Below are 17,109 nucleotides of genomic sequence, written 5' to 3' on the forward strand. Positions count from 1 at the left end.
CCTGTGCCAATGCTCTTTACCTCGCCTGCATTTTATGAAGTTCTTTATGTGAAGGGAAGTCACTGAATGACTGCATCAAGTTTGCTGACATCAGGGTTTTTTTAACCAGGATGATGAGGGAGACTGAAGGACAGACTGAGGTTAGGTCACTTCCTACTTTGAAGGGAGATATTTTCATCCCTTTGAACCTTACAGATTTCTTATAAATGATAATTTATGAAATTTTCTGGCTCACTTTTTCATTTGGGACTGTCACAGTTCTCTTTTATAAAATAAGCAAAATGTATGTGTAGATCAGAAGTATTGTCCAAACCAGTACGAATCCATAACCTGTGAGACATCTGATAGCTAAAATCTAAAATTCATCTCTAAACCTGGAGTTCAAAACCAGGCTCAGCTGATGACTGCTTTTTTTTTTTTTTTTCACTCTTTGCTAGAACACTATTGCAATATACAATTTATTACATCTTTTGCTTTCTGAGGCAGGGCCACTACCACAGTGAACTACTTGCCTACAAACTATTTGCTTGACCTGTTCACACAGAAGTCCCCTTTCCTAGCATTTATGACACAACTTAACAGCAAAGAAATTCACCGTCCTAGCGATCCAGAGTTTATTGTTCAAACTTCGGAAGTCCATTTTCCAAATTTTCGTCATTTTCTCACATTTGAACAGTTGTACAACTCCAAGTCACATTCTGCACTTGAGACTAATACTAGGCTCATTTTGGGTCCCTTATTCTCTAGTATTGCTCTGCACGACCCATTTCACTAGGGTCATGTGATGTGCGACCCAGCACCCATATTCCTCTGCAATCCCCAGATGTTACTGCATTTCAATCCTGAAATTCTCGTTTTCATTTTAGAGTGCCTCATGTCTCCATTTTTTGCCCATTGTATTTGGGTGCAATTCCCTAAAGTGGCTGAGTGGCCTTCACTAAGCTTTTAGGATGATTTGTTGCAAACAGCCTCAACCGTATGGAAATCCTTTTACAATCTTTTTTTTTTTTTTCCTCACTGCACCCAGTTTATCCATTTGCCCCAAGTTCCTCTGTCATTGTCAGTTTCCATGGGTTTACCAAGCAAGTACAGCACTTTTCAAAAGTCTTCAAAAACATCACAGTCTAGTTTTCCATCCTCCTTTCCCTCATGTATATTCAACAGAAAGTTGCCCTTGTCAAGCTTGCGATGATGGGCTGCTGTCCCACCAGGGGCTTTTTCTACTTCTACTGGGCTAGTGCAGGGATTCGACAGTGCATTGCACATACCCCGCACCTCCACTCACCTTCTTCTCACTGCCTCTGCTCTGAAAGGTAAAATGCAGCTCAACACATAATAGTTGTTCAGAGTCTGTTTATCCTGCAAATCCTTGCTAAAATGAAGGTGTGCTTCCTCGCACGTGCTCGTGCGTTTGTTCTTGCGCTCTCCCTGAAGGCTGCAAGGGTAAGATAAGACCTAGTCCCCCTTTTTTTTTTTTAAGTTTTAGTTGAATTCCAAGGACAAACATCTTAACTGAACAGCTTTTGTCCCCTGCCCCTGGCTCATCTGCCCTCTTGGGTGTCCTTGGTAATTCGTGTGCACTCAACAGTGCTGGGATTTCCTTGTCATAAGGATTTCCTCCTGCAGGCTGTTCCTCAGCTGCATAAGCTAATCGAGGTTTAAAATGATTCAAGAGGGTACATTCTCTGTCCTCTGGTAGATCATTTTCTGATTCACCCTATCTGATGACGACAGTGCCTTGCCAGGTGACGACACTGCCAAGAGCAAATTATGCAATGACGAACAGTTTGACTTGACAGGACAGAGCTTATTGCTCAGAATGAGTGCATTGCAATGGTATTGCTAATTATACTGCAAGCCCTGCACCAGGTCCTCCTAGGAACGTTAGTCTGAGTCAGAGGGTGAAAGGTAGTAGCAACACAAAGATCAGCCTTCTGATAAAATTGAGTTTTCCATGTCACGCAAATGTACAGGATCCATAACACATAAACTGTTCTTAGACAGTTTCCCCGAATCATCACATCTACCACAGATACCAGCTGCCCCCAGCATAACAAAATATTACAGTATTTATTCTCTTGTATGTCCTGACTAATATACCTCACTTGGTTCACCCAAGTGCACTGGATATTAATGTGCCACAAGTACAAATCAGAGAAGAATCCAGTAAAATAAATGTTCAGTACTATGGAAGCAACCTATCCTCCCCTGATACCAAGAAGCAATTAATAAGAGAGCAATGACTTATACCTGTTACCCATGACACTGGTTCTAAATTAATGTATCTTCTCACTCAGAACATAGAAAAATAAAGACAGCGTTTTCTAGTTTGCTCATATTCCACATACCTCTTTTTATACTTGAAATCTTTAATCTTCCTCTTGTGAATGAGAGCCTGAAATTAAATATTCTAAACAAAGGTTGTTTACTTGTTGAATTATCCGTCTATTAGGATTGTTCAATTAATCCAAAGCTTCCAATATACGATTCACTCCATATTAAAAGCTAGTTTCAAATATTTTACCTGGCCCCATCCTCAGCAGCATCCAGCCCCTCATGTACATCTCTTTGTTAGAATATCTCTTTGAAAGTCTGGATGTTTCAACGTGTTCTCGCACATGGACCTGCTGTAATTTCATTGTTCCTGTGAGGGACTGACATCTGGATGGGAACATCATGAAAATATCATGTAATAGCTGGGATAAGAAAAGATCCTTTCTAGTTTTTTTGTTTGGTTGGGTTTTTGGGGTTTTTTTTGGTTTGGGTTTTTTTTTTTCTGATTTGTTTATCATTCTCTCTCTCTGTTTTGGTTGTCAGATTGCACTTTTGAAAGACCAGTGTCCCATCCCTGCCTCTTGGCAAACTGTGAGCTTCACCCTTTTTTCAGAGCCTTCCTCTGGCTTGGGCATTTGTAGCCTGGAGCTCGGTCACCCCAGGCATCCCTGAATGGCGGACAGATTTCTACGCTAGTGTGAACAAACACTCCGAAACGTGCTATTTTGCCTTGTACCTTACTGTCAGCTGTCAGTAAACTGTCACTAGGCTACTGACAAAGGACAACCATGAAAAATTGTACCATTGAGAGAAGGGGAATTGTTTAAAAAACTTAACCTCGCTGTGACACGATGAGTTTGCAGCACTGAGGGTTATGATAGCAACCATCATCACAATGTTACATTCAGTAAGGCAGAAATAAATAGATTTTTAAATACAACTGTGTAAATTTCGTTGAAGCCGTGTATAGTCTAAGGACAGGTATACTTGGTTCACAAAAGTACAGATCTAGTTTTTGTTGCCATTAATACCTTTCATATCCACCTGGAAACCTCAGAAAGTCAAAGCAAAGCTCAGCTCCAGGCAGCTTTTTTCATCCAGCTGCTCATCAAAGTCATGCAAAATCAAGACCCAAACCTTCAGCTGAATTACATCATGACAGCTTTGTTACAGGATCTGCACTAGCTGAGCTGAGGCACTCTGGAAGGCTGCACAGGAGCAGAGCGCTTCCAAGCCCTCCTAGTGTGCTAGGGACAGGCTCACATCTCCCCCAGGGACCAGGAACCAAGCTCCATGAGGAAATTTGGCCTCCAGCAGATGGCAGAGGGTTATCTACCCCGGGAGGCTGGAAACAACCGTGGGGTTTCTTGTGCTGTAAAATAGGGCTACCCATTACACTGTCACGAGTGTTGTGCTTGGAAGGATGCACTGTCTGAAACAAAATCTTGGCCAAAAAGGCAGACAAAATGTGTGACTAAAAGAGCTTACAAGTTAAGGCAGGACCATACGATGATTTTAAATATGTTTAGTCAATGGGGCCTCCCGGGTGTGTAAAGTTAAGCACATACCTCCAGCTTTGTGGGACAAACCTCCCCTGAAATTTCTCTCTGTGGGAGTTTGGTACAGAGGCACTATTTTTCCACCTCTCAGTCTTTTCTCCTTGTGGAGCATTTGCACACAAAACCTCCCACAGCTCTTCCTGATGTGGGACATCTTTGGAAGGTATGCTGGAGGGCTCAGTTTTTCCTTCACAATGAGCAAGGCAGGTGCAAGTAACGCACAGAAAGTAAAGCCTTTCGCTCCACGAGCTGGAAGCTCCTTTTCTGGCACTCCCAGCTCTTCTTATCAAGCACCAAACATTAGTCATGAACATGAACTCCCCAACCCCCAGCCCAACCGGAGTGCATTTAATGTCACATAGCACAGCCCCTATTCATGTTCATAAACACCCGCTCACTTAAGTAATCCCATTGATGTCATCAGCATGAGCAAAAATTGCAAAATCTAGCTGCTTCTTAGTACTGCTGTGTGTTGAAGGGTTTTATTTTTTTGTACAGGTGAACATTTTTATCCATTCAGCTTGCACATCATTCAGCAGAGCTCTGGGTTCCCCACCAAGGTGACAGATTCTTGTTCATCCCAGAGGACATATAGTCTCCTGAGCTGCCCTCTACCCTCCCAGAGGATTTTTGTGGATACAAAGCAACAGCCTTAAAAATAACTCTCTCCTTTGCTTCGGTCCCTGGTATCACTTTCAAAATTACTGACAGTCAATTATTCTCTGTCACTAGGATCCCAGATGCCAGCAGAAACTAGGTTCAAAAATAAATAATATTTCCAATTCAGATATGCAATTCGAATTCCTAAATTGCAAAGGATTGCACATATGCTGTAATGGAAACCCTGGGAGGTAATGTTTGCCTGTAGTTTGACTTCCCACTAAGATAACGAGGGAGTAAGCAAACCTCTGAGTTGTGAGCTGAGCTCGTTTCCCCTCTTCAGCTGAGGCAGCCTGCTCATATGTGGGAGTAGCTGGGCGGTACCTTAAACTCCAGGGAAAGAGACTGGAGCTGGTATGACTGTGGCAGGACATTTTGGGCAGGCTACAGCTGTGTGCACCAACTCCAAATGCATTTCCACTGAGACAGGCAGGTGACTTACTAAACTTCATGGATCAAACAAGGTGAGATGCTGTGGGATCACTTAAGCACTCTGCTAAAACAATGGCCTTTTTCTGAGTATTAAAAAAGCCTGCCAAGAAAAGGCCGGTGGTTCAAGCTGTGGTTTAAGCACTGGGGTTTCCAGGTGGAGGATATGAATGAGGCCCTGGGCAGCTCTTGTACATCCTGCTGGAAGAGAGCACAGCACAAAGAAGATGCCTCACAAGCTCTCCAAGGAGCTTGACCACCACCGAGCAGGGCTCCACCTCCGAGGAGATGCGGCAGGGCTGAGCCACACCACAGCCCTGGACTGTGCAAGCAGCCGCACACTGGAGGAACTTTGGCAGTGGGATGAAGGGAGAGCTGGAGCCGGGAGGACACATGCTGCAGGGCACCATGTTCCAGTGCGGTGTTCACTGTTTGCTCATCATCTGCTGTCCACCACTGGGTGAAGGAAATTGCTTTATAGCCTACCCTATCAACTGGTGTTTGCGCCTGCACTGCTTGCACTGGGTGGCTTGTGTTGCTGTTGTACTGGCCATTTTACCCTACAGGACTTGAGTGTGTAAGACATTATTTCCTTTCACACCAGGGCTGGCTGGGCTTTGTCCAGCAAGAAGCCCCAGAGAATCTGTCTTACCTGTAGAAAGAGGGGATTTTAAGTGGGAAGGAAGGGGATCTTGCTGACTTAAATTCTGACAAAGTTCTTGACAACCTACATGATTAACAGGGAGTGAAGGGCTGGAGGAGTTAGGAGAACAACAAGGTGACATGCTTGCTCAGGAGAACAACAACAGGAAGAGGGTGAAATATGGGCACTACTCTGGCAAAAAGAAAATGAAATCTAGAGCTCTAGACTCAAACTCTTAGGAACTTATGGGTCTCTGTGCTAGAAGCATACCTATGCTGTGGGTGCCCAACACAGCAAAGGGTGCACGGGCACGTAGCTCTTTATGCAGTTGCAGAGACCCCTCAACGCACAGCAACGCCAGCAGCCGGCAGGCAAAGGGCTGGTGGCCCTGCTAAGGCTGCCAAAATGCCCCCAGTTTGCCCACCTCCCCTGCAGTTCACCAGCTCCGGTCCTCCCCTGCTTACCTGTTGCTTTGCTGCAGGCAAGCAAAGCTCCTGGCAGAAGATGGCCCTGATGGCTCCCCTCCACATGTCAGTTGTCCTTTTCTTGGCACTTGGGTTGGCTTGTGTGTGTACAGGCACATGTGGGCCCTCCACACAGATAAGCACAGAGTGTGGCTGCAAAGCATCCATAGAGTTTCTTCCTAGGCAAGGACATGCTTCTACCAGCCTCTATTTACATAGGACCTGGAAAATAAACTAAAGGCCAACCCTGTGTAAGTTAAGAAACAACCTGAAACCAGGAGAGGAACAAGGAGCACTGGGAATCATGTATTAATATGTCACAAGAAGAAAATAGCTTATGTAAGTTATGAACTAGCTATGTGGGCAGACCGAGTGGCCCTACGCCATTGAAGGGCTTTGAAACAGGCAGTCTGGGCTAGAAAAACTATTCACTAATATTCACATGTAAATTTTTCACAACAAGGTGGAAACATCAGAAATAATAATATCAGCATCTGCCTGAGGACTGTTACTACCTTCTCATAACCTTTTTTTTTTTTTTTTGCATCTGGTTCCATTTATGACTCATACTTCCCAAACAAGCCATATGTTGCTGCAGAAGGCCTTTAACTTTGCTTCATTCGTATTGAGCTGCATTCCTGGCTGTCAGCCAAGTAAATGTAATAAAACCACTTTTTCCATCAAAAAATAAAAATGAAATCCCATTTGCAGGGAGATTTAATTAGCAGCCAGTAAGTCATTTTGGTGTTGAAAGCATGCACACTCATGTTTTGTTATAGCCTGATTTGCACCTTCAAACTCTATTGTAGCATTTCATTCGTTATAACACAGCAAGGTTTTGCTTCCCCCCCACCAGCTTTCGTTCCACTGCAGATTATGTGGCATTTGAATGATGGCAAATTTGGGGAAAATATTACAGCCTCTGAGTTCTTCTCTCTGGATGTCACATTTCGCATCACCTCTTTAGAACATTGTGACATTGATGATTTTAGCACCCCGAACACAGAGCTGACAACAGTAATTTCTGCTGAAATAGGCAGTCTATCAAGAAACTAGTGTATAAAATCAGGAGCTGGCATCTCATTAAAGCCCGCAGAATACAGATGACTAAATCACCATTGCTGATGTTTCTGAAACTAACACATCAAAGTTGGAGGGGGAAAGAGACTCTATTCTGCCTTTTTAAAACAGGCAGTGACTTTCTTCTTCACTGCCCTTTTTAATTTATCAAAATTCTCAGGTAATGAGCATTGTGACAACACATTTTTGGCTCCTGCCTCATATTCCTCCAGGGAGGGGTAACGTTTGACACCATTGGCATTATTTTGAATACCTTAATTTTAAGAAAAACAGCAAAGCAAGCCGTTGGAGGGTTTAGCTTGTCCCCTTTCCTGGAAAATCAGACTGCAGGAGCCAGGAAACTTTGCGAGCTCCAGGATACAGAATTTCCAAGTATTTTTTGGGAGCTGATGGGGCACTGATGGGCCAGGGCAGCCTCAAGCACTGCATTCCCCAGCCACAGCTGTCCTGGAGCCCCCTGCCAGCCCCCCTGCCCTGCCCTGCCCCATGGGCTGAGTCCCCCAACCAGCGCTGCCCCACCAGTGGCTTTCCTGGCAGTGGCCGACGCCACTCACAGCTGCGCAGTAGCAGCCAGAGAGCAAGCCCAGCCAAATTTTAGGCTGCTTAAAGCAGCATGAACTCCCACTTGGATTTCTGCATGGAAATCCAGCGAGTTAGCGCGGGGCAGCGCTCTAGACGGTGGCTGATCCTTTGCTGTTGCAGCCTGGCAGGGATCCAGCTCTGCAGAGAGCCAGCAAAAACGTTTCAGGGGATCCCGCAGAGCAGGGGCAGCACCACGGGGGTGTTATCCCCCCTCAGCTTCTTCCCGCTGCTTGTGTTAATTGATGGAGCAGGGAACGGGGCTCAGCTTATGAAATCACCCAGCTCCCCTCAACCCCCACCCTGAGAGATCAGCTGGATCTGAATCCCTCCTGCTTGCAGTAGGACCAGAGGAAATACAGATGGAAAAAACTATTAGACTATTTAGCTCATCTTCTGCCAGAGAAAGACTGCTCCATGCCTTTGGTTTTTTGTTGTTTTGTTTTTTTTTTTTCCAGAGTTAAAAGCCCCCCATCTCTACTGAGCATCTAAAGAAAACTTCTGAAAGATTTAAGATGAGTCCAAGATGTCTCTCTGTACCCATCTCATGAGTTAAAATGTCAGCAAGAAATATGAAACGGAGAGGAAAAACTTTGTCACAAAACTGATCAAAGCCTCCACTTTATCATTTTCATTTTTTCTGTCAGTAAAAAGCAACAGGCTATTTCAACCACGAATGTTTTCTTGTTGTTTCATTCTTTTTTTTCCTTCTTACTTTCTGTCTAAATATGGATATTGTGAAGGGAAGAAGGATTGTGAGAAATAACAAATGGAAGTGAAGTGCCAGACGTCATTAAGTTAGTCATTAAGAAGTTTTTAAGGGCCAGATTTTCACATGTGCCCAGAATCCAGCAGTTTCTGCCGAGAACAAGTGCTCAGCACTTTTGAAATCTCTGACCACTTCATCTAAGTGCCTCAGCCAAAGAGCCCAGCTCTTCAGAAAACCTGGCTTTTCAAATAGCCACTCTTCTGAAGTAACTCTTCCCTTTGCAGATTATGAGTATACATCCATTTAGGAAGAATAAGCACACAGTTCCTCCCCCAAGCCTTTGTTTTCCTTCCAGACTGCACAATGCCACTGTTTAGAGGGCCAGTGCTAATATGCCTGGAGGATTCAGGGCATTTACACCAGCACTCAGGATATTTGGGGACCAGGTCCTTCCACGATCCAGAGCTGCCCCCCATAGCCCCCCCCACCCTGGCAGAGCACAGCTGAACCAGGCAAAGACCTTCTCTCCTGTAGGAGCAGATGGGGAGGAAAGAAGTTGAAATGGCAAAATGCCAAGTACTCTGACATCCCTGCAACTTTAGCAGCGAGATTTCTCACCACCTCATGGAAACGAGCCTTCAGAGACTGCATCTCCTGCTGTTAAAATGAATGTGGAAACTCCATTAGTTTCTATGGCATGGTGTCAGCCTCTTCTTGTATTCTGGCAGGGGAGTGGGAAAAGAAATGCTGTTCTCCGGTACGGAGCCCAATCTGCCTCCACTGGCTTTCTCCATCTTGCTGGGTGTTCACGGGGCCGTGCGCGCCGCCATGCATATTCATCCTGGCTGCTTTGCTTAGCAATACTCCTGTCAGTTACGAGATGTCACTCATCAGGAAAGAATGCGAAAAGGCAGTTTATGTGGTAATATTGTTTTGGGTTTTGATTAAGCCTGCTGCTGATCAAGGTCTCCTCATCATGTCGGCTTCAGAATGAATATTCATACAATGCAGAAGAAAAGCAGGGAAACTCACTAGAGCAGAAATTTTTACTGGTTTTTAAAAAGCTGTTGTTTTCTTCTACCACTGCTCCCACCAGCCTGCAGTCCAGCCCGCACGCAGCCAAGCACATCCAGGTTATTTGTATGCTTGAACAGCCCTCAGACGTATTAGGCTCCCTAACTCCCTCGGCTGCTCTACAGCAGAGGTGCACTGGCACCGCTGGAGCTTGCTTGATGCAGGTTGGGTGAGGAGCTTGCCTGCAGGAGATGATTTTGCAACATACGACAATGCACAGCGCAATAGGAGGCCACCCCAGTTTCCTAAAGCTGCCGGGAAAATGTCACCAAGGCAGCGTGTGCAGCCAGTTGCCAGCATGGAGAGCCAGTAATCCCTGAATGGCAGTTCATCCTTTGTGAGGATTCCAGTGGTTCATGGTCCTTGCAGGGATCTGCTCCCAAGGACATGTGTAATCCAGTTCTGCCTCCACAGTGGTCCAGTTCAAGATTATCTTGTATAAAAAGATGGAGACATTTATCTTTTGCTTAAGTTCAATCTCATGTCTAATAAAGGCCTACACATACGAACCATATGTACAGGGCACCTCTAAACTCACAAATTAAAGGAACTCTTAAAAAGAGTTTTCCTCAACAAGCACAATCATTTGGAGAAGACTTATGTACACACAACAAATCAACTTATTATAGCTCATGTAAGCATCACACAGGGGCAAAAGCCAAGTGGTTCACAGTGAAAGCTGTTTCCCACATTCCTGCTGCTGTCAGTGGTACCGAATCCAATTAAAAGCAGACATATTAAAGACAGCACAAACACATGTGGCAAATGTAGCATATAGAAAGTCTCCAAGAATAATTGCAGAACAAGTCAAACTATCCAGCACTTTCATCTTAAATTGAGCCTACATTAACCATATGTTCAGGGTCTGTGTTTAGTGTATGTAATTTGTGTATAAGAAAAGGGTGCAGGGACATCATCACAGTAATAAACTCCATTAGTACATGGACTGCTGATTTTTTCATGCAGGCAATGTAACTGAAAACAAACAAACAAACAAAACCACCAACCTCAAAGTAGTGGCTAGATCAAGATATATGATGTGATGTGCAGGTTTTGCATTGAATATCCTGGATTTACTTTAACGACATTCTTCAGAGAACATTGATTGAGATTTTAAGGGGTGGCTAAATGACTTAAATGGATAACTCCTATTGGCTTGTTCCACTGTGCAGTGGAATAAATCAATAAGGCTTGCTGTCCCTCAGCTGCTCAGGGCAACACCCAATAAAGGGCTCGGGCAGTGTAGCACCTAACTTTTGGGGCTTGGTCCTTGCTCTGAACTGTTCATCTGCCCCGCTCTCCCCTCCCCCTATTGGACATGGGAGAGTCAATCACCTCAGAAAGGAGCTGGATGCTAAGTAGTGTTTGAAACCATCCTCTCCAAGCTGTGGGCAGGGAACTTCTTTGGCTCAGTCCCTGTCCTTCAAAAGTCTCTGTCACACCACTCTACTCACTGGCTTTCCAGATGGCTCTCTCCATACTGACCAGGGCACATCCAAAGAGCTTTTCTTCTTGGGGACAACAGGCTACAATCTTGCTGATCCAATGAATCTCGAATTTCTAGCTTCACAGTAGCAGAACTGCAGCAGGAAATAAAATACTCTTCTACTCCTTGTAGGGTGCTTAGGGCACCTCTCCTAGGAGACTGGAGTTGTTGATCTAGAAGGGGAGAGGTTTCAATACAGAATTTTGGGGATCTTTAGCTACCCAGAGAGAGGGGCCAAGTCATTAGGCTAATCCGTAAGAGGTGGTGACAGCACTTGTCATAAGAATAATTCAAAAGGGAGCCCCATTTTATCATGTCAGGTATTTTCAAAGACCCATTCGGTAGGGCAGGTCCCTTGGAAGACCTAGGCCAGGAAACGTGTTTTTTCTGGTGTCCAGCTCAGTTTGGGAGGGAAAGAGGCACGAAGCAGTTCCAAGAAGTTCAGCTCATGCTCAAAAGCAGAACTCAAGGAAACAGCCTCAAACCAGGAGGCAGCTTGTACGTCTAGGTGCCACTGGGGTAAAACAGGAGCTGACTGCAGTGTTCTGGGATTTAAATTTTTGTACTTAAGTACCATTTGGGTCTGTTAAAGCTAACAATGTCCTTCATCCGTGCTAAGTCTTACTCACTGCTGGCAATGTGTCCTGCAGTGGGGAAATCTCCATATTTAACATATGATGGAGTCGCTACCCTGAGTTAGAATCTAAAGCTTCATAAGAGGATCATGCAGGCAGTTCTATCAGACCAATATGGTCTCTGTTCTGCTGACGCAAATAAATCCTGAAGTGACTCTGGTGACAGTATTCCGCAAGAAGAGAATGGAGAGAGCTTGCCAGAGCATCTGTATTTCACTTGTGCTTTACAGAAAAGACATATGGATCTTATAGACAATTATAACCTCCTTGAACAATATAATAGGTAATTATATTCCTGACTTAGAAATTCTATAGCATACTGCATATAAAAATCCTCATTCGGTTCTGCAGTTTTCTAGAGTGCCCTGTTAAACCTCTTCTTTTCATCCCTTTTAAAAACACGGAACCTTTACATCAGAGACCTCAGAGTTACTCTTCTTGGTCTCATCAGACCTACATGCACCCACCGCACCAAGTATTTTAGAGTAACCCCATCCCCATCACGCTCAGGGGGGCTGTCGGCACAGACAGGTGGACACCACCAGCCCGGCCGGGAGCTGTGCAGCTGTGTCCCTGCAGCGCTGAGCCTTGAGGCACGGGGTGACAGCCCAGCACGGCGGGGCACAAACGCAGCCCCACACCACTGTCAGTGCCGGGGGCGAGGAGGGAACTGTGCTGGGCAGAGCGGGCAGAGCGCTCGGGAAATTATCTGCCCCCAGTCCTGGGTGCTGTACCCACTGTGACAGTTTCAAAAATTGCTCATGCCTGGGAAAATTTTGTCGGATGTGTTTGCCTTTGTCCTCCTTACCTTTGCCAAAATGTGAAAAGTGGTCATCATCTATGCCTAGGTTTGTATAAGGATATGATTTTTCCAAAGGACTGTATAAACATTAACTCATTAAGAAAATACAGTTAAGATCATAAGTACCTGAAACCTCTTTAGGGTTGTCCCATTGTAACCCAAAAATATCATGTGTAATTTCAGTGATACTGGCTCAATGGTTACAAAAAAAAATCCCCTGAGGCTGAAAAGGTGGATGGTAAATTGCAGATGCAAATTAATTAAATTAGTCAAACAAGCCAGAAGTAACTCCCACAGTAAGGGGATTGCTTATAAAGGCAATGTCAATAGAGCATCTACCATTGGGGGCTGCCTGGTTCCCTTTTAATAAAATATCTGTGATTACTTGATTAGCTGATTGTTGTTCAGAGCATTTTGTTCTCAATACAGCCATGCAGCCAAGGAGGAGAAGAGAGAGGCTTTTATCAGATAGGGCTTGTTTATTCAAAATGTACAATTGACTTTATTTTTTTTTTTCATGGAAGCACGATCCAACAAGCTGCTCCAGCTAAATATACTGCTTTTCCTCTCTCAAGTCTGAGATGAGCCAGTTTTCTGGCACATGTCTATCTTGGCAAGGTTGCCACAATGATCTGGAAAAAAGGTAGGAAGACTGCAATGGATATGAGGAACTAACCTTTAATGGTCAGAAGTGGTCACTATCCATTATGGTATTACACTTGTCATATGCCATCGTGCTAGAATTACGACAAAGTACCAGCTGCGGTTCTGCCCCCACATGGTATTATTGAAGAAATAAACTGTGTTAGTCTGATAATATCTGAGGACAAAAGATGATCCACATTTTTTGCTGCCGCTCACATTCTTAAGGGCAGTTCTTGTGTGGGAAAGCACTGCTTGAGAATAAAAGATTGTAACAATATACTGGAACATCAATAAACTTGGAAAATTCAAAGAACACATGAAAACTAGACACCTCATGCATATAACTTTATATTTATTTCTTTTTAAAGAACACTCTTTAAATGTAAGTCAATATACAAACTTGGTTTCACAGATTTATAATCCACTAAATAGCACAAAATATAATCCAGGTCGTTGGTATCTTTCACCTCTGTGTGTGTGTTGTGTGTGTGTTGGTTGTGTGTGTGCGCACGCATGTGCACGCTCACATGCTGCTGGTAGCAGGAACCCACCACGCGTGTTCAAACACAAGCCCGGGCTCCTCCTGACTTTCCTCTGGAGCAAACCTCACCCGGATGGAGACCCTATTCTGGAAGACTGTGACTTTCCTGCCCGTCGATCCCGCTCCTTGGAGGCCGGCAGGGCCGCGCTCCTCCGGCCGCCGGACGGGACGGGACGGGACGGGACGGGACGGGACGGGACGGGACGGGACGGGACGGGACGAGACGGGACGGGACGGGGCCTCTCCTGACGCTGACCCGGGCACCGCAGCGGGGAGCGCCCAGCCGTGCTGTTCAAGTGCAAGGAAACGCCTTTTATTTCCCCCCTTCCAAACCCCTGACACTCCGGGGCACCTCCGCATGACGCCTCGGCGAGGCGGTCAGCCCTGGCGAGCCGGGGGCTGCCCGCTCTCGGGGGGGCACCGCTTGCCCAGCCCCGAGCGGCCGCTGCCGGGACAGGGAACGGGTCGCCCCCCGGCCGGGCTCGGGCTCGGGCTCGGGCTCGGGCTCGGGCTCGGGCTCGGGCTCCGGCTCCGGCTCCGGGCCGCCCGCGGTGTCCCCGGCCCGCCCGGCAGCGCCGCGCTCCGCGCCTGCCCGGGGGGCTGCACCGATGCACCAGCCGTGCACTTGCACGTATTTACATGGGGTGGAATGTTCTCCCATAGCTTTGTAAAGGAGTATCTAGATCAACATGTTCACGTAAGACCAAATACTTTTAATATATTTATAACTGTTTTATAAAGCTTTGAAAAAACTCACAATAGCACATTGTTTTACTTTAATGCTTTACGGCACTATCAGTTTAAAATCACAATCAGCACTTAAGTTATAGTCAATCCGGCAAACAAGAGACAAAAAAAAAATTACAAGAGTTAAGAACTGACTGATACATCCTTTACCTTTTTTTTTTTTTTACTAATGCATAAGTGCAGAATAAGATAAGATACTCTAGTTTAAATATCTTGTTTTACAATATACATTTTGTTCTAATTACGCAACAGTAAATCCCATGCTTCACATAGAAAAGCAATCCACAACATTAAGAAAAAAATTTACAATTTATGAAACAAAGTAAATAAATATTAGTATTACAGAATCAGAGCTGTACATAAAAGCTGTTCAGTTTTAATCATATAAAAATATGTTTTAGTGCAACCTCACATATATTGATGCTGTTTTGCTTTACATCATTTAGATCCAAGTGTCCAAAAAAGGAAAGAAATTACATTTATTACAAAGCAGATACACAAATTCTAAAATATGTACAAATTACTGCTAAAAAAATGCTTATAAGAATATAAGCAAAGTAAAGAAAAGGCACAAACATCTGTACAATTTAAAAGTACCAGACCCAATAAGAATTTCAAATTTAGATTTGGTCAGGCTCATGATGACTTGTTATTTTATCTAATTCTTTTGATATAACAAAAGTATATATAATAGCAAACTACTGTAACCTAGAACAGGCATGCTGTAAAGTTGAATACTTCTCCTATCTCTAGAAAAAAAAAAAAAAAAAAGTGGGATAAATGTATAGGTGAAAGTCTCCATGCATCTCAGATCAATGTGGCTTGCTCTTCTCAGATGACGGATCTTTTCTTTCCTGTGTGCTTGATGGGGGGTCGCTCCTGCCGTGAAAGCCCAACTGCCGGACGTCCACAAAGCTCTTGCTGTAAAAGGTGGGATGAGCTAACGCAGCCTGTGATGTACCAAAACTGTCCTGTTCACCACCGTGCAAGTCAGGATGGGTGGCTGAGGCACAGCTCTGGCCCGCCTCAGATCCACTAAAGTGTTTAATGCTAAAATGTGCACTTTCTAAAGGTTTCTGGTGAGGCTCAGAAGGCCTCTGCAGCTGCTCCGCCCCGTGCAGAGCGGCTTCTTCTGTGGCGATTCGCAGAGAGGCTATGGCTTTTGTACAAGTCTGTATGTTCTCCTCCTGCTCCCTCTCAGTAGCTACGACACTGTCCTCCGACGTGCTCTGCGTCAGCAACAGCAGTGGGGAGGAGGGCGCGCTGGAGGGAGCGGCGGGGTGCAAGCTGTGTGGAGAGGTACGTTTCTCATGGTGCTTAGAAATACTATACGATTCTTTTGTAAGGATTTCCGCAGTTCCTCTTTGCTTCTCCTCAGAGCCCTCCCTCTGCAGGGCCAGAGCGGATGGAGGACATAAACCTGAAAGGGCCACCGGTACTGAATGGACCATCTGGATACCCCCAATAGGCATCATGGGGATGGGTGCTCGGATCTGCTGCTGGGAGTGTAGTGGAAGATGACTGAAGATGTAGTCACTTGGACCTTCAGAGAACGGGCTAGACCCACGGTGCTCCATACCTCCTTTTTCTCCATATACATTGAAGTAAGGCCCCTGAGACAAGCCCCTCCTCTGTAATCAGACAAAAAAAAAAAAAAAAAACAAAAGAAAAATCAGCACTGCTACTAGCAAAATTCTTGTCCAGCTGCCAAACCACCTATCTGCTTTCCTGTCTAACACAACCTCCCATTCATGCAGCACCTTTCATCCAGATGGATCCCAAAGCATTTGGAAAACTCCACTAATTGCTTATCCAAACAACATAGGAGGTTTTGCTTAGCTCAGCCCTACAGGGCTTATGCCTCTGAGGTGCAAGGCAGCAGCTAGTTAAGAGTGTTCAGCAACACAATGCAGCAATTTAGGTCAGGAAGTGAAGAGTATTATATTCAACTGAAACTGTGCAGAGAATTTGGGGTAGATAGAGTTTCATCACCAGGAGAAATTTGGCCAGGAGATTCATCTTACCCTCTCTTTTGGCAAACTGTGCTGGTACTGGCAGTCCACACTGGGTATCAAGACTTTATTGCAGAGAAAGACACATCTGAACGCTCCCTGCTCACTACCACTGCTTGGCAGTATGGGAAAAATCTGACTGCATGTATGTATTTTCTGCCTGACGAAAGATCCTGCTCTGGAGCCCCAGAGAAGCACTTGCTCCTCCTACCCTCCACCGTGAACCTTACCCAGTCCTTCATGAAAGGGGATGGGTATTTCCATGAAAGTTAAAGTGTCTTTGTATAATTAAGATCCAAGTTTTTATAGTCATTAAGACCATGGAGCACCACTCTGGCCTATCTGTAGTGTAAACAATAAATAATAACAAAAGCACAGGGATTAGCTGTGAGTGAAAGTGATGATTATGTCGCAGGGAGGCTCACCCTCTCGTAACGGGATTGAGAAGAATGAGGGATTTTGTAACAGCTAATAAAAACCAATCTCACAATATTGACATTTTCAGTGCCTTCCCATTAGTTCCTGCCTTGGAAGAATTAATAGCTCCATCTCCACTCACTATTAAATATGCCCTGGGCTTTTGGATTTCTCTGGTTTTCATTCTTAACTTTTAAAATTTGTTTTCCATCTGATGATTAAGTATCATTTATTGCTGACCAGAGGAATAACGATGACAGAAGTATAGGATGACATTTTCATAATTGTGTGTGGGATTTGGCCACACAGCTCTCAGGGACTCCCAGAGGATATCAAATGAACAAAAATGCTCA

The 17,109-nt window shown here is 44.9% G+C and overlaps 1 protein-coding gene across 4 annotated transcripts in view; it reads right to left on the reverse strand.

Annotated features, from left to right (window-relative positions):
• Positions 1-14,129: 14,129 nt before the first annotated feature.
• Positions 14,130-17,109, reverse strand: part of HIVEP2 (HIVEP zinc finger 2) — a 139,326-nt gene continuing 136,346 nt past the window's right edge. For all 4 annotated transcript variants that reach the window (XM_065630738.1, XM_065630739.1, XM_065630740.1 and 1 more), the window contains one exon: positions 14,130-15,958. In XM_065630738.1, coding sequence (XP_065486810.1) covers positions 15,140-15,958 — 819 coding nt within the window. In that variant the 3' untranslated portion in view covers positions 14,130-15,139. The remainder of the gene's footprint in view (positions 15,959-17,109) is intronic.

This window comes from Caloenas nicobarica, chromosome 3, assembly GCF_036013445.1.
Source record: "Caloenas nicobarica isolate bCalNic1 chromosome 3, bCalNic1.hap1, whole genome shotgun sequence".
Classification (NCBI taxonomy): Eukaryota; Metazoa; Chordata; class Aves; order Columbiformes; family Columbidae; genus Caloenas; species Caloenas nicobarica.